The sequence below is a fragment of the Balaenoptera physalus genome, assembly GCF_965194825.1.
Source record: "Balaenoptera physalus genome assembly, chromosome: 5".
Taxonomy (NCBI): Eukaryota; Metazoa; Chordata; class Mammalia; order Artiodactyla; family Balaenopteridae; genus Balaenoptera; species Balaenoptera physalus.
In genome coordinates, this window is record NC_138884.1 from 56,223,620 (window position 1) to 56,242,158 (window position 18,539).

The 18,539-nt window shown below is 40.7% G+C and overlaps 1 protein-coding gene across 1 annotated transcript in view; it reads right to left on the bottom strand.

Annotated features, from left to right (window-relative positions):
* The window catches only part of FRAS1 (Fraser extracellular matrix complex subunit 1), a 443,799-nt gene that overhangs the window by 223,144 nt on the left and 202,116 nt on the right, over positions 1–18,539 (bottom strand). The window contains 4 exon segments of the mRNA XM_082464007.1: positions 13,193–13,327; positions 14,842–14,985; positions 16,425–16,572; positions 18,012–18,047. Of these exon segments, the coding sequence (XP_082320133.1) occupies positions 13,193–13,327; positions 14,842–14,985; positions 16,425–16,572; positions 18,012–18,047 (463 nt within the window).

An 18,539-nucleotide genomic window follows, 5' to 3' on the forward strand; every position in this document is an offset into this window, starting at 1 on the left:
CTTCTTTGGAGAAATGTCTATTTAGGTCTTCTGCCCATTATTGGATTGGGTTGTTTGTTTTTTTAATATTGAGCTGCATGAGCTGTTTATATATTTTGGAGATTAATCCTTTGACCATCGATTCATTTGCAAATATTTTCTCCCATTCTGAGGGTTATCTTTTCGTCTTGTTTGTAGTTTCCTTTGCTTTGCAAAAGCTTTTAAGTTTCACTAGGTCCCATTTGTTTATTTTTGTTTTTATTTCTGTTACTCTAGGAGGTGGAACAAAAAAGATCTTGCTGTGATTTATGTCAAAGAGCATTCTTCCTATGTTTTCCTCTAAGAGTTTTATAGTGTCTGGTCTTATATTTAGGTCTTTAATCCATTTTGAGTTTATTTTTGTGTATGGTGTTGGGAGTTTTCTAATCTCATTCTTTTACATGTAGCTGTCCAGTTTTCCCAGCACCACTTATTGAAGAGACTGTCTTTTCTCCATTGTATATCCTTGCCTCCTCTGTGATAGATTAGTTGACCATAGGTGCGTGGGTTTATCTCTAGGCTTTCTATCCTGTTCCATGGATCTATATTTCTGTTTTTGTGCCAGTACCATATTGTCTTGATTACTGTAGCTTTGTAGTATAGTCTGAAGTCAGAGCGTCTGATTCCTCTAGCTCCATTTTTTCCCCTCAAGACTGCTTTGGCTATTCGGGGTCTTTTGTGTCTCCATACAAATTTTAAGATTTTTTGTTCTAGTTCTGTAAAAAAATGCCATTCGTAATTTGATAGGGATGGCATTGAATCTGTAGATTGCTTTGGGTAGTATAGTCATTTTCACAATATTGATTCTTCCAGTCCAAGAACATGGTATATCTCTCCATCTGTTGGTATCATCTTTAATTTCTTTCATCAGTGTCTTATAGTTTTCTGCATACAGGTCTTTTGTCTCCCTGGGTAGGTTTATTCCTAGGTATTTTATTCTTTTTGTTGCAGTGGTAAATGGGAGTGTTTCCTTAATTTCTCTTTCAGATTTTTCATCATTAGTGTATAGGAATGCAAGAGATTTCTGTGCCTTAATTTTGTATCCTGCTACTTTACCAAATTCATTGATTAGCTCTAGTAGTTTTCTGGTGGCATCTTTAGGATTCTCTATGTATAGTATCATGTCATCTGCAAACAGTGACAGTTTTATTTCCTCTTTTCCAATTTGTATTCCTTTTATTTCTTTTTCTTCTCTGATTGCCATGGCTAGGACTTCCAAAACTATGTTGAATAATAGTAGCAAGAGTGGACATCCTTGTCTTGTTCCTGATCTTGGAGGAAGTGCTTTCAGTTTTTCACGATTGAGAATGATGTTTGCTGTGGGTTTGTCATATATGGCCTTTATTATGTTGAGGTAGGTTCCCTCTATGCCCACTTTCTGGAGAGTTTTTATCATAAATGGGTCTTGAATTTTGTCAAAAGCTTTATCTGCATCTATTAAGATGATCATATGGTTTTTATTCTTCAATTTGTTACTATGGTGTATCACATTGATTGATTTGCGTATAATGAAGAATACTTGCATCCCTGAGATAAATCCCTCTTGATCATGGTGTATACTCTTTTAATGTGTTGTTGGATTCTGTTTGCTAGTATTTTATTGAGGATTTTTGCATTTATATTCATCAGTGATATTCGTCTGTAATTTTCTTTTTTTGTAGTATCTTTGTCTGGTTTTGGTATCAGGGTGATGGTGGCCTCATAGAATGAGTTTGGGAATGTTCCTTCCTCTGCCATTTTTTTGAAGAGTTTGAGAAGGTTGGGTGTAAGCTCTTCTGTAAATGTTTGATAGAATTCACCTGTGAAGCCATCTGGTCCTGGACTTTTGTTTGTTGGAAGATTTTTAATCACAGTTTCAATTTCATTACTTGTGATTGGTCTGTTCATATTTTCTCTTTCTCCCTGGTTCAGTCTTGGAAGGTTATACCTTTCTAAGAATTTGTCCATTTCTTGCAGGTTGTACATTTTATTGGCATAGAGTTGCTTATAGTAGTCTCTTAGGATGCTTTGTATATCTGTGGTGTCTGTTGTAACTTCTCCTTTTTCATTTCTGATTTTATTGATTTGAGTCCTCTCCCTCTTTTTCTTGATGAGTCTGGCTAATGGTCTGTCAATTTTGTTTATCTTCTCAAAGAACCAGCTTTTAGTTTTATTGATCTTTGCTATTGTTTTCTTTGTTTCTATTTCATTTATTTCTGCTCTGATCTTTATGATTTCTTTCCTTCTATTAACTTCAGGTTTTGTTTGTTCTTCTTTCTCTAGTTCATTTTGGTGTAAGGTTAGATTGTTTTTTTGAGATTTTTCTTATTCCTTGAGGTAGGCTTGTATTGCTATAAACTTCCCTCTTAGAACTGCTTTTGCTGCATCCCATAGGTTTTGGACTGTCGTGTTTTCACTGTAATTTGTCTCTAGGTATTTTTTGATTTCCTCTTTGATTTCTTCAGTGATCTCTTGGTTATTTAGTAACATATTGTTTAGCCTCCATGTGTATGTGTTTTTTCTGTTTTTTTCCCTGTAATTGATTTCTAATCTCACAGTGCTGTGGTCAGAAAAGATGCTTGATATAATTTCAATTGTCTTAAACTTACTGAGGCTTGATTTGTGACCCAAGATGTGATCTATCCTGGAGAATGTTCCATGCGCTCTTGAGAAGAAAGTGTAATCTGCTGTTTTTGGATGGAATGTCCTATAAATATCAATTAAATCTATCTGGTCTACTGTGTCATTTAAAGCTTGTGTTTCCTTATTAATTTTCTGTTTGGATGATCTGTCCATTGGTGTAAGTGAGGTGTTAAAGTTCCCCACTATTACTGTGTTACTGTCGATTTCCTTTTTTATAGCTGTTAGCAGTTGCCTTATGTATTGAGGTGCTCTTATTTTGGGTGCATATATATTTATAATTGCTATATCTTCTTCTTGGATTGATCCCTTGATCATTATGTAGTGTCCTTCCTTGTCTCTTGTAACATTCTTTATTTTAAAGTCTATTTTATCTGATATAAGTATGGCTACTCCAGCTTTCCTTTGATTTCCATTTGCATGGAATATCTTTTTCCATCCCCTCACTTTCAGTCTGTATGTGTCCCTAGGTCTGAAGTGGGTCTCTTGTAGACGGCATATATATGGGTCTTGTTTTTGTATCCATTCAGTGAGCTTGTGTCTTTTGGTTGGAGCATTTAATCCATTCACGTTTAAGGTAATTATCGATATGTATGTTCCTATTACCATTTTCTTAATTGTTTTGGGTTTGTTTTTGTAGGTCCTTTTCTTCTCTTGTGTTTCCCACTTAGAGAAGTTCCTTTAGCCTTTGTTGTAGAGCTGGTTTGGTGGTGCTGAATTCTCTTAGCTTTTGCTTGTCTGTAAAGCTTTTGATTTCTCCATCGAATCTGAATGAGATCCTTGCCGGGTAATCTTGGTTGTAGGTTCTTCCCTTTCATTACTTTAAATGTATCATGCCACTCCCTTCTGGCTTGTAGAGTTTCTGCTGAGAAATCAGCTTTTAACCTTACAGGAGTTCCCTTGTATGTTATTTGTAGTTTTTCCCTTGTTGCTTTCAATAATTTTTCTTTGTGTTTAATTTTCATCAGTTTGATTACTATGTGTCTCGGCGTGTTTCTCCTTGGGTTTACCCTGCCTGGGACTCTCTCCACTTCCTGGATTTGGGTGGCTATTTCCTTTCCCATGTAAGGGAATTTTCGACTATAATCTCTTCAAATATTTTTCTCAGGTCCTTTCTCTCTCTCTTCTCCTTCTGGGACCCCTATAAAGCGAACGTTGTTGTGTTTAATGTTGTCCCAGAGGTCTCTTAGGCTGTCTTCATTTCTTTTCATTCTTTTTTCTTTATTCTGCTCTGTGGTAGCTATTTCCACTTTTGTATCTTCCAGGTCACTTATCCGTTCTTCTGCCTCAGTTATTCTGCTGTTGATTCCTCCTAGTGTATTTTTCATTTCAGTTATTGTAATATTCATCTCTGTTAGTTTGTTCTTTAATTCTTCTAGGTGTTCGTTCTTTAATTCTTCTAGGTCTTTGTTAAACATTTCTTGCATCATCTCGATCTTTGCCTCCATTCTTTTTCTGAGGTCCTGGATCATTTTCACTGTCATTATTCTGAATTCTTTTTCTGGAAGTTTGCCTATCTCCACTTCATTTAGTTGTTTTTCTGGAGTTTTATCTTGTTCCTTCATCTGGTACATAGCCCTCTGGCTTTTCATCTTGTCTATCTTTCTGTGAATGTGGTTTTTGTCCCACAGGCTGCAGGATTGTAGTTCTTCTTGCTTCTGCTATCTGCCCCTGGTGGATGAGGCTATCTAAGAGGCTTGTGCAAGTTTCCTGATGGGAGGGACTGGCGGTGGGTAGAGCTGGCTGTTGCTCTGGTGGGCAGAGCTCAGTAAAACTATAATCCACTTGACTGCTGATGGGTGGGGCTGGGTTCCTTTCCTATTGGTTGTTTGGCCTGAGGCAACCCAACACTGGAGCCTACCTGGGCTCTTTGGTGGGGCTAATGGCTGACTCTGGGAGGGCTTACGCCAAGGAGTAATTCCCAGAACTTCTGCTGCCAGTGTTCTTGTCCTCACGGTGAGACAGAGCCACCCCCTACTTCTGAAGGAGACCCTCCAACACTAGCAGGTAGGTCTGGTTCAGTCTCCTATGGGGTCACTGCTCCTTCCCCTGGGTCCCGATGTGCACAGTACTTTGTGTGTGCCCTCCAAGAGTGGGGTCTCTGTTTCCCCCAGTCCTGTTGAAGTCCTGCAACCAAATCCCGCTAGCCTTCAAAATCTGATTCTCTAGGAATTCCCCCTCCCATTTCTGGACCCCCAGGTTGGGAAGCCTGACATGGGGCTCAGAACCTTCACTCCAGTGGGTGGACTTCTGTGGTATGAGTGTTCTCCAGTTTGTGAGTCACCCACCCAGCAGTTATGGGATTTGATTTTATTGTGATTGTGCCCCTCCTACTGTCTCATTGTAGCTTCTCCTTCGTCTTTGGATGTGGGCTATCTTTTTTGGTGAGTTCCAGTGTCTTCCCCTCATTGATTGTTCAGCAGTTAGTTGTGATTCCAGTGCTCTCGCAAGAGGTAGTGAGCGCATGTCCTTCTACTCAGCCATCTTGAACCAATCTGCCCAAGTGTATTTTAAAATACAGGCTTCGAGCAACTAGCTAACCACATTTTAGGATCTCGTGTGGAATCTGAGGAAGAAAATAATTGCGCCCCCGGCTGACACAGCGGTGTGGACTGGAATTACTTGGAAGATCTATCTGCAACACAGCATTTGTGTCACTGTACAGTTTTGTGGACTGAGCGAGGAAAAACAACACATAATTTAAGTTGGCTAGAGCTTCTGTATTTTCTAAGACTGCCACGTGCCTTAGGAATACTGTTTCATCTCCATACTTTGGATGACTTGTTCATTTTTCTCTCCCTCTTTTTCCCTCTGTATATTTATGACCAGAGCAAAAATGTAAAAAAAAAAAAAAAAAAAAAGTTTGTCACTTTGAATTGTCCTAAAAAGAAAAAAATCAACCCCCTCCAACGGTCACTTTGTTGTTTTAGAATTTTAGGGGGGAAGTCTGTTCAAATATCAGAAGTTGTAAAATCTAACCAGTAATAAAACCACTTATTGAAACTAAAAAAAAAAAAAAAAAAGGGAAAAGAACGAAATATCCACCTAGTAATATGTATGAATATTTAAAATACATGCATACAAAACAGTAAGAGCACACACATACAACAAATCCACATTAAATTGCATTTGAATAGTTACTTAAGTGGGGAGCTGGGGAGAAAGGAAGTGGGAACAGGTTATGGGGACAAAACGAGTAGACAGACAGGGAGATAGATAGATAAGGAGGAGAATAGCCTGGTCCAGGCCAATGATGAAAGGGGGCCATGAACGGGTAAGTATGATTAATTCAACTTCCTTCATATAAATCCCCAAAGTAAGTATTAATAAATAAATAAACAAGATTACATTTTACATCAATCAAATTGACAAATGCAATGAGTATGGTAATACCTAGTGCTGACAAGGGTAGTAGGAGGTAGGCACCCTCATGTGTTTCTAGCAGGAGTGCAAATTACAGCTTCTTTAAAGGAAAGTAATATGTTAATATGTGTCAAAAGCTTAAATATGTGCCTATATACACTTAGGGCCAGCAATTACATGTCTAAGAATTTACCCTAATCAAACATATTTACCACAATTTCTATTAAAAATGTTTACATCGTGGTTATTTATGATCATGGAAAAATGAGGAAGAAATGTCAAACAGAGGATTGGCTAAATGAATTCTTGCACAGCCACAGATGGAAAATTATACAACAGCTTTAAAAAGACGTTGTAGAAGGATAATAAATAACATGGGGAAAACAGGCAATAAAACTATATATGGAGTGTGATTTTACTTTTGAAAAATAAATGCATCTATATGTGTCTGTGTGCACAACACACACACACACACACACACACACACACACACACACACTACATAAATTAGGAAGACATTCACCAAAATACCAACAGCCATGATTTGGGAGAGCTCAAGTCAAGGATTTTCACTGATTTTATGCGCCTTGAATTTTACTGACTTTATTAGATGAATTCATTTGGTACTTAGGGGAAAAAATTTCTAAAGGAGAAAAAAAAAAAAGCATATAGTCCTTTTCCCTAAGGCAGGGGCTGGGTAAATAGCTAGTTAATCTATTAACCACATTTGTGATACAGCTGAATGATTTGCTTGTCTTGGTAACATATTTGAATTTTTAGCAGGGTCTTCTGTAGACAGAGAGCTTGAGCCGAAGGAACGACTTACCAGCTAAGGGAGGCTTTGACAGGTCCACATGGAGAGAGATTTACAAGCAGGCTAGCTTTTCAAAGGTACATAAGTGAGAGGATAAAGGCAGACATTCAGCTCACCAGGAACACTCCTCAGGTTATCCTTTCTGTCTGCTGCCCCTCTACCTATACTCCTAAATCTACAACACAGCACACCCTGAGGGTTTTCAAATGCGGTGACCACCTAGGCTGAGCCTGAAAGCCAAACAGAATTCTCAGATTCCACTCACCCACTGTGACCATTGGCAACTCTCAGCTGCTTGGACTCCCTGGGGTTTTCCTCAGCTCGTGTTAATTAAATGGCTATCGATTTTTCCAGTGATACCTTGAGTCTACTTGTCTAAAGAAACTAAAGACCCAAAGGAGGGACCACCAGCCCAAACCAGGCTTTTGATGGGCGAGTTCCCAGACTTCCTGGCCGCACTGGCACAGCCTGCTCAGATCTGGGCAGTGATTAGCATGGAGGTGCTGGGTACTCTGCGGGCAGCATAAAAAGGGAGGGGAGGGCAGAGCAGGGAGGGTGCTGGGTGGGGAATGGAGAAAAGAGAGAAAGAATGTACAAATGTACGCCACACAGTCTAGCTAAAATAACTGAGAACGCTAAGAATTGGGCAGAAAGCCAGAAGACTTGTCACTACTTTGTAATCCATAGCTGAAATATTTGGGGGTTCAGATTTGTCAGGAAGAATGGGATCTGTCTGGAAGATCAACTGCCTTGCATTTGTGGCGGGCTTTCTCGGCTGGTATGTGATACTTCTGTTCTGTCATCTGCCTTTGGCATACGCGGCAAGGGTCCAATGAGCAGCACGAATGCCAAACACAGCCAGTCGCCTGCTAGAGCAGAGGCCCACCAGGCAAAACACCACCAGCTGCTTTTTCCTTCCTCTCTCTATTTATCCTTTTCGAGAATGTCCAGAGAGGGGAGGGGATTTGGAATACGATTGTCACCTGCTTCACTGGGCCTAGTTTACTCAGGGAACGAACATTCTAGGAGGGCACTCCTGTTGTCCTCCCTTCTGAATGGCTTAAAACACCCCGTGGATACTTCCCAAGTTCCGGTGACAGATTTTTTTTAAGAAGAATCACTGTTTCAGCACTCATAAGGCACCCAGGTATCTTAGAGAGGAGGTAAGTAAAGACAAGAAAAAGAAGGGTGGGAAAAATAAGATTCTGTAATTTTCCTGAGGCCACAGGTAGCCAGGAATTGCTGACAGGGAGTAAATAATAGAAGCTAAATGGAAATCGGGTCACCAGGAAGCCAGAGTCTAGGCATGCCTGTACAATCCTATGCTTTCTCCTCCGTGCAGTGGTTTAAGTCACACTTTTTTCAATCAAAAGTTGTTCCAGAGGGCCTTATATGTGCTCAGCACTGTGGGGAATTCAGAAGGATAAGACCTGTCCCTGCCTCAGTAATCAGTCACTTCCTATAACAGACCTTTTAAACTGTCTTTATAGCGCTGAAGGTAATGAATTCATATAATGGTAACTATTTGAAATGATCTTATTTATTTGCTTATTTACTGACACTCTTCTCCCATTGAGAACGTTAAGTTCCTGAACCACAGGGCAGTTTTCTGTCAGTTCACTGCAGTATCCCAGCGCCTGGGATGTGGAAGAGCCTCAACAAATATTCGTCGCATGAACAGAATGAAGGAGATGGGAATATCACTTGAAGCAATAAGTCCCCTTTACAAGACACTCAGCAATTAAGTGAGACACCATAATTGCTGTCGAATACCAGAGGTTTGAACACGCGTAAGATTTAAAGGGCAAAACAAAATGGGCAAAGGCAGACTCGTAGGCTGTGCTGGGCCCCCAGACTGAATATGTGATCTGGCAGTGTAATTGGGACTGACCGTCCAGCTCTGGGGGATGTTGGAGGGGCCATGGAAGAAACCAGCTTGACAGTGGCTATCCCAACAGAACAAGGAAGGCTCCTGTTTCCTTGAGGCTTGCAGAACATCAGTTTCATAAATGCCTTTGCCAAGAGGTTCTTCCTGGGCACGGCCAGGCTGGGCTCAGCCACAAGCAGAATATAATGCTGAGACCCAGCAAGCACTGCTTTGGGCCTGGCTGCAAGGGGTCAGCGCTTCACGTCCACAAATGGTTGGGCTGCTCCAGTCAAACAAAATTCCAACAAATAATTAACTTTAGAAATTCTTCTGTTCAAACTACAACTTTTAAATCTCAGCCAGGTCAGCATCCTATATGTAAATTTTACAGGTTTTCTTATCATAAGTTTTCCTTCTAAATGTACCTTAATGTTGGCTAAGAAACAAATCATTCCAGATTCTCATCATTTAATCGAAGCATTTAAAGAAAATAAAATGATCTCAACTTGTGATGAATACAGTAAACCGTTCTCTATATTATATTTACTTCTCCATAATATATAAAAGTTGTTTAAAATCAGACACAAATGGCACAAAACCCTTTGTTTACTAATGCAAGCTATTTGATTTTCATTTGCATAAATTGAAAGATAAAGGTACAGATTTGATAATGACAATAGCTGCCTTTTATTGTCCACATACTATGTGTCAGTCATAATATATTTACATTTTCAAACATCTTTTCTAACCTTCATATTAATGGCTTAAAGTAGATAATATTATCCCCATTTTACAGTGGCGGAAACTGAGGCTCAAAGTGGTTAAATGACTTGCCCAAAGCCATACAGCAGTAAGTGGTAGAGTTGAGATTCAACTCACACAAACCTAAAAAATGTTCAGTTGCTTGATTCTTTAAGTTTCAAAATCTAAGACCACATAGCAATCAGATATATAAGCTGCAGAGGTTTTTATGTTTGTATTTTTATTTTTTCACATCTCTGTAAGCAGCAGCTAACCCTGCCTTGATTACCAGCTCACTACAGGCAAACATGGACTCTTCTCTTCATATTCTCAGGACCTCGAGCAATGGTCAATAGAGAATGAATGGAGGAGTGGGGGACAGGGAACAGGAAAGGACGATGGGAAGCAAAAATCCAAGTCTCCTAACATACATGGAGGGCTTACAGGTGCCAGGCGCCATCCTAAACGACATGTGTGAATTCACTCATTCAATCTGCACAACAATGCTATACAGCAGATATCACTGTCCCTGCTTCAGCCGTAGGCAATTGAAGCACAAAGTTAAAGAATAGGCTGTTTGAAGTGACAGAGCCAAGACTGGCATCCAGGTGGTTTGGCTCTCGAGCCTACGGTCTCGAGCGCTGTATCACCCTCCCGCCCATCTCTGGGTCTGCAGTATGAAGGCAGCACCTGCCATGGGTACACACAGCTCCATCCTCAAACTTTTGCGAATACTGGAAGTTTTAAGTAGACAAAGCAAACACTGATACACATAAAAATTGGCTAAATTCTGCTCTTTCTCAACTCAAGGTCTACAGTCTTGAGCTACTCATTTTAAACTAATCTTGCACAGTGTGTGTTAGTTTGGTTGTTTTAACTTTTCTCCTTATGGGCTTTTATATCTATGATTTGTGTGTACAGTTCAATAGTCCCACCAGAGTGAAACAGAGGTTGATTGAAAAGAGGAGCAAGACAGGCAAGGAAGAATGTTCTCAGGATGGGCGAGCTCAGTCTGGATCTAGATTTAGATTTAATACCAAGGTTTCTAAGAAGAGGTAATGAAACCACCACTCTGGTAGAGAGCATACAGTAAGTCCAGGACAAGTGGTACCTAAGAGCCATGGGGGAAGGGTGCAAGGTCACGTGGTGTTGGGGGGTGGGACAAAGAACATCATACATGGGTCAAGCTTGGCCATCAGGTTGGGGTTAAGAGATGGGCTGTTAATTCCTAGAAAAGGGTCACCACAGGACAGGTGGCAGGAACCAAAGGAGAACCCCAGTCCTAGGACCTAGCGTCCATGGGGTCAAGAAGAAATGTTGGACCAGATCCAGGTGGTGGCAAAAGAAGCCTAGGGGTTAAGGCAGCAGCCTGAGAGCCAGGCCTACAAGTGAGTTCTAGGCATTAAGAGGGTGACTGCTCCTTGGCCCTCCCTGCTGTAGGGAAGAGGCAACTTACACATTGCCTGTCTCCGATTTAGACTGGTATAAAAACTGGGTGGTGCCGATCCTTCAGGGAAAGTGATCAAAGCGTCAAACTCTCAAGTTGGGGAAGGCAGAGGAAATGAAGCAGTGACTGGTATGGGACACAAAATGTGATCTATATTTACAATGCTATTCAGTTGAATCAAGCACAAGATTATAACAATAATATTAATATATGCACACATGTGTACACGTTTGTAAGCATATGTATATGTGTGTGTATACACCACAAAACTCAAGGGAAGCGTGGCAGTGACAAAGGCCCCTAAGGATGCAGTTCTCTGGCAGGACTCAGGGACTTCTTTCACCCCTCCCTGGTTTACCTGCTCCTACCCTTTCATTGAAGAATCACTGTGTCTACGTGCCAATTGGCTCTGCCCCAAATTTCTCACTCCGCCTTATATTCAACATGGCGAGCATGAATATTAATCAGGTAATTTCTGGTAATGAGTTTCCTCGGCACAGTGTTCACTTTCTTTTCGGTTTTGATGGGTCAATAAAGTGCCAATTGATGCCAGCCAGAACATAAATGACCCTGCCAAGAGGAATCAGTCCAGCAAAACCTGTTGTTATCATAAAATGGCAGGCTCATTTTGAAAAGTTTAGCACTTTCTGGAAGAGCGCTGGTTGACTGACCGATTTCTAAGGTGAAAAGTCACCAAAAATGGTGCAAGCACAAATATTTCAAATAATTCCGACAACGAGAAAGCTTATTTATAAGGAAAGATTATTTGTGCAATCTCAGCGTCGAAACAGTATATGGAAATTGATCACAAGTTTATCTTTAATTTTTAAGATCATTCTCCTTCTCCTCTTCTCTCTCTCCCCTTGCTCTCTTTTTTCTTCTCATTTTATGTATAAAAATGCAACCAGGCTGAACTAAAGCAAATTGGTTTAATTCCCTGGAGGGAGCATGAACAAATTTTCCCAGCAACTTTCTACTAAGGCATTTGTGTATGGGTATGTGGATGGAATGTGGAAGCAGTCAGCTACGTAAACCAGTAATCAAATGAAACATTACCCGTTTCAAAGTGCCCTGAAACAGCATTAACATCACCAGTTAAAACACTGGGCTTGGGAGAAAGAAAAGTGGCCAAAAAAGAAAAAAAAGTAAACATGTAGTTGGGACATGTGGTAGGGGTGGAGGTGGTATGGAGGGAAGAATAAAATCCACAGGGAATTAATTCTCTTTCAAAAGCAAATCTGTCGCAGGAGTGCTAGCAGGAGGTCTCTTTGATGGGCTAGAAGAAAGGAGTAGGGCTTCCCTGGTGGCCCAGTGGTTGAGAATCTGCCTGCCAATGCAGGGGACACGGGTTCGAGCCCTGGTCTGGGAAGATCCCACATGCTGCGGAGCAACTAGGCCTGTGAGCCACAACTACTGAGCCTGCGTGTCTGGAGCCTGTGCTCCGCAACAAGAGAGGCCGCGACAGTGAGAGGCCCGCGCACCGCGATCAAGTGTAGCCCCCGCTTGCCCCAACTAGAGAAAGCCCTCGCACAGAAACGAAGACCCAACACAGCCAAAAATTAAATAAATAAATAAATAAATAAATAAATAAAAAAGAAAGGAGTAAAGAATACATTCAATAATTTCATCCAATTGAAATTTCAGCAGTTTACCTAAATTGCCAAACCATTAGACACTTATAAAAGTGTATGCACCCACTTTGAGCCCCTTCTAAAATAACAGGTAAACAGAACATGATTGTAATAAACATTAAGGGTTCTTTTCTCTTTTATGGCTGAGACTTCTGTTGAAACACTGGTCCTTCAGGATCACCAAGGGGTAGGACATTCTTTCATTCCTCAAACAGTTGCTCAACAAACGCTGCACAAATCTGAACTCTTTGTGCAGCCCTTGATGTTGTGGATACAGAAATACAGAAGAATTCTTACAGATCTCAAAGAGATCTATAATGCGACTGGCCCCAGGCCCCACCCTCCTCACAGCCGCATGGCATGCACAGTACCAGTGTTTCCTCTCAGGATGGTTTCCACAGTCCCGTGGACTCTGCCTATGACCACGAGCTGGAGTGGAGACGGCCAGCAGCCTCCTCCACAGAAGACCTTCACCTGACCTTGGAGCTCATTCGGCCTGCACACCTGGTGAATACCATACACTTGTTCCCTTTCACCACTTTCCCTCCAAATGATTTTTCTAAAAATCTAACCAAGGACATGCAAGAAGGGAGCCTACAGTTGCTTACTGCTCTGGGTGGCCCCAGATGGCTTGGGGGGCAGGGGATGGCTTTCTCAGTGGCCCGGCTGACCGTGGCCCAGTCAGTGATTACCTGCACAGGAGTGGCGGTCTTGGTAGAAGCCGTTCCCACAGGCGGGCACGCACTGGCCATGCTGCATCAGCAGGGGAGGCCGGCAGGACGAGCACTCTAGCCCACTGGTGCACACGGAACACTGAGGCTGGCAGGCTGACTCGGACAAGGTTGGGAGGAAGAGGAAGGGAATCTCTGATTAGTTCAAGGGCACCACCCCAGTGCCGATTCCTACACAGCCCAATTCTGAGGCTCTGGAGACACAGAGAACAAAACAGGCAGGAAAATAACTCCAGAGCCTTCATTTATGTAGCACATACTTCATGCCAGGCACTGTGCAAAGTGCTTTACATATATGAATACATTTAGTCTTCACAACAACTCTACGAGGTAGAGAGTGTTAATCCCAATGTTAATGCTCATAGAGGTTAAGTAACCTGCTCGAGGTCAAGGTCACATGAAGCTGGCATTGGAAGCCAGGCAGTTAGGCTCAGGGGTCTATGCTCTTTTCTCCTTATCCAGTTGCCCCCAGTATCTTTCTCACTCAACCATTTTACAAGAATATCCCTTATGGCAGAGATATAAATAACTTCCCAAAAGGCTGAATATTATGAATCAGGAGAAAGAGTAGGGAGGAGTGAATAATCACAAAAATAATAAAAATGGTTGATTTTTATTGAGGCCTGACTACATCCTAGACACTATTCTAGGCACTTTACATGTACTGACACATGTAATCCTCACAAGACCCTCCTGAGGAAGGTACTGGTATTACCCCACTTTACAGGTAAGAATACTGAGGCACAGAGAGGTTATACTCACAGCCAGGATATGAACCTACACACTCTTAAATGGATAATTAACCCCACGAGTCAGAGATAGGAGAAGAAGTAACTATGATTTGGCCTCAACCAAGCCAAATTCTCCCAGGTAAGAGCTCCCTCCCAGATGTACTATAAGAATTCTGATCGCACATGAACCCATTCTGGATCCTCTGGTAACCCACAAGAGATAAGCTCTGTTACCAACTATCTGTGTGATATTAAGCAAGCCAGCTAATTCTCTGGCTCACAGATTTCCCATCTGTAAAATGAGAAAGTTCTCAGAAGTCATCTCGAAGGTTCATGTCAATTCTAAAGTTCTATCTTGGATTATAGGAGGGTTTTTTTTTTTTTTAAGATTTTTTGATGTGAACCATTTTTAAAGTCTTTATTGAATTTGTTACAATATTGCTTCTGTTTTAGGATTTGGTTTTTTGGCTGCAAGGCATGTGGGATCCTACCTCCCCGACCAGGGATCGAACCCGCACCCCCTGCATTGGAAGGTGAAGTCTTAACCACTGGACCACCAGGGAAGTCCCTATATGAGGGTTTTAATAACTGACACCAAGCATCCCAATGACTCTCCTTGAAAGTTTTCAAAAGTGAAAAATCCAGCCATGACTACCTAGTAAGCATCTGACTGCCCCATCATCTACCTCCCCGGTAAGCCTGGAAACACCCATCAAACGTTAGAAGAAAGAGACTTGCAAGTAGAGAGGTCAAGTAGCCTACAGATGACATTACTCCCTTCTAATGGTTTTTGGAAATTGTTCATTGCCTGCGCCATGACCCCATCCTGGACACCAGTGAGCCTCAGTCCCCCTCTGGGCTGTCTGCCTGGAGCCGTACCTAAACAGAGAGCACCGGCTTGGTAAAATCCCAGACCACAGCTGTGCACACACCGTCCGTTCCGCAGCATCTTGGTGGGGTCCTGACAGAGGTCACAGTGGTCTGGCGACTGAGAGCAGGTCAAGCAGTCTGGGTGGCAATGAACTATAATCAAGGACAAAGAAGAGGAGAACTCAGTAAAGACCATGTGATTTCTCTTACATCCTTCTAACAAAGGATCTATGGGGTATATGGACCTGTATAGAACACGGAGAACAGAAAACTCTGGTCCCTATGAAAAAGGACCCCAAATAGCAAAACTGATTTCAATGCAAGATTTCAAGGAATTGTTCCTTGTCTGAAATACCATCACTGTCTCCTGTATCCTTAAAGTGAAGACGCTAAAAACTTTACCCAACTAGCCCTATTGAATGCTTCTACCTCCTAGAATACCTCTAGAAATAGGAATGACTAGCGCCATAATATTGAATAGATGATTTAAGCAGATTCAATAATTTATAATTTCTTAAACGTTCTTCTTAACCTTTGATGTGCATAAAAGGTTAGGGCGTAAAACCTACACTGCTTAAAAATAGATATTATTTTCTTAAAAAAATACAGTCAGTTTTCTTCTTTTTCTCCAAGATTTCAAATCTCATTCCCAGTAATTGGGATCATCACTGAACTTAGTGGTAATTGTCAGCAAAGGACGTTTTCAGTTTTCAAAGTTGTCAAGGATCTAATTTTCAAGGTATGGGACACTCTAATATGCTAAATATTTGTTTTGAAAAGCCCAGAGAGCCACTTTAGTGAAGGTAACGTAATTAAACCCTAAAGTTGCTATTCTTTTCCCATGGTAAACTCTTCACAGAAACACTGATTAGCCAGAATACATTGAATACAACAAGTGCAACTGCCTATATGAAAAACTGCAACCCATGGATGAAAACAATTAATTATGAAATATGAATAGAAGGAAATGCCACTTCTCCAAGAGAGACTGAGCTTATAGGCAAATTACTGCTCAGCCAGAGCAACTTTAGTGCTTGCCAACAATTATTAACTGGAACTAATTCAACCCCAGGTGATTTGAAGGCAGAGTTGCAGAACAAGTAGATAAAATTTTCTTTTGGAAGAAATTAATGAGTCTTTAAACTTCAAAAACCCATCTGAGAACTCCAAAAGCCATCTGTTTAACAGTTCACCTTAAAGAAATGAACGTCCATAACAAACTTTCAGCAATTTTTCTTCTATGTTCAACAATGGAACAGTCCTAATGCATATATTTGCTTTTACAAGTTGTCAAATATTATGTTATTTGATGTTCACAATAATTTTGCAAGGTAGATAAGGCTGTTTTATCAACAAGAAAATTAAGATTCAGAGAGGACCAATGACTTGTGCAAGGTCACATACTCATAATCAGTAGAGTTTGGCAAATACATGGACAAAGCATCATTTGTTAGAAAAATTAAGAATAAACAAACAAACCAACCCAGTGGGTGACTAAAGAAAATGAAGCAAGGGGTGGGAGGAGAGGAGATCTCTCTGAATTTTTTGGCAGTAAAAACATGTCAGCAGAAATAAACTGGACATGGACCCACCTGATGTGCAATCCGGACAGCACTGTCCCTTCACCACCTGAGCTAGTGTGGCTACCGGACACGGAGGACAAGAGGGCTCGTAGCACGTTACCTGAGCCCCCCGGCACTCACACAGCTTGCAAGGGCCATCCTGCCACTTCTCCCCCTCCTGCAGGAAACGGTAAAGAATGACATTGTTACCACAGTGCAGAGATTCAGAAGACAGTTTGCTGGTGGAGAACGTATAATTTCCATAAGAGACAAGGTGAAGGCTCCTTGTCAAACCTAACTCAAAGCTAACTCTGAAATAGGACAGTGGTAGAAGAGTTCTAAATTTAAAAGGATAGTATCTCTCCTTCTTTGTTTATAATTGGTTTATTTTAATGTAGAACCCAGGCAGAAAGATAAAGTGCGAAAGCATTCTGGAACTTCCAGAATATGCAAGAAGCATATAACACTTGTTTCTCAACCTATCTCAGCAAAAAAAACAACAGCAACAACAACAAAAAAACACACAAAAGGGGATTACTATGTACCTAGTGATTAGCAGGTACATTAAATACAGTCTTTATAATAACAGTAGGAATCTGTTTAAAACCCTGAATTTCCTTATCGTTATTACAGTAAGAGTAACAGTAGGGTCACTGTATTTTTTAAATGACAGCTCTTGCATGCCCACTTTTAGTGGGCTCTGGATGTGCCATAGGCTTTCTCACACTGAATATTCTTTTCAGCCAAGCAAACAATGGTAATAAACATTAGTACTTTGACAGAGAGTCCAAAGTGAATTATAAAGAGCAATTCCTTTTTGCTCGCTGTCCTATTCACCCTGGAGATAGAAAGGAGAAAAGGTTCCTACAAGAATGTTTAGGGAGATGAAAGAGGTAAAACAAAAGAGAATAAAAGAGCATACTTGAAAATAAAGCTCTGATAAAATGTTTATTAAGCCAGCTGATGTTAAGCATTCCAAACAATTAATGTGACAGTATTTAGCAACAGTGAATGACAGTGTTAGAAGAATGAGGAATATTATCTTGAGAAGGTAGAATTGCTTTTCTTCCATTTCAAGGCAGACTGGGTTCCTGGCCCCCTTATTCTATAACCTCAAAAACTGTAAGCTTGCTCATGTGAACAAACACGCTTGCACTTTCCCTTAAAAAGAAATCATACAACGTTGTCCTGCAAACAACTTAGAGAGAATGAACACTCAGTAGTGCCTGGGGAACAAACACATCCCAGACCCAAAAAGCTCTCTCTTCAGTGCTTTGCAGTACATGAAATTGTGTTGATGGGTAAACTGAGTTTTCCAGGCCAGAAAAAATGAGGAGAAAATCATCACAAGAAAGGGAAAGGACCTGTGTAGGAGCTTGTAGTTGGAGAAGTGTTAATTATCATTTGTGGGGCAAAAAAATAAGCTAAAGAAAGGAAGATAAGTTCAATAAATCCAAATCTTGGTTATCATTACAATTCTTAATCCCAGACCACATTGTCATCAAATACGCCTGTTAAAAATACTAAGGCACTAAGTTTCCCCAGGACAGTTTATGCAGATAATTGCTTAAAATGATTCTATACATATCTATGTACAAGCTAAAAATCTATACTTACTGGGATATGTTTAACTTTACTCGCATTTGAGGACATCTAGGAACAGAGAGAAACAGAAACATATTTATTATTATACCACTAAAAACACCATTAGGCTGATCTTTTCATTTTTTCATTAGGAAATATCCATTCTTCCCCAAGTAACAAGCAACTTCATTCACTGGTTATGAGTAGAAATAAAATCTATCTATATCAAAAACAAGAAAAGCATGCCAATATGAAGTGAAGACAACATGCCTAGGGAGTATTTTTGAATTCTTATTCTCACGTTGTGCTGGGGTATTTGGCTTCAATTCCCCTCAATACGAAGGACTTTGCAGTCAAGAGATCTAAGCTTATAAGAGCAAATTCTTGAAACTTATATGGGACTGGAGCATCATGGGGATTTGTGCTTACTTAAAACAACTTGCTTTTGTTTAATTCTATTGGGCTTAATTTACCTCCAAAAATGGACAGGGAAATTAATACTGTGATTGAGAGAGAAAACTTGAATTCAATATTTACAGAATTTAATCTCCTAAATTCTTA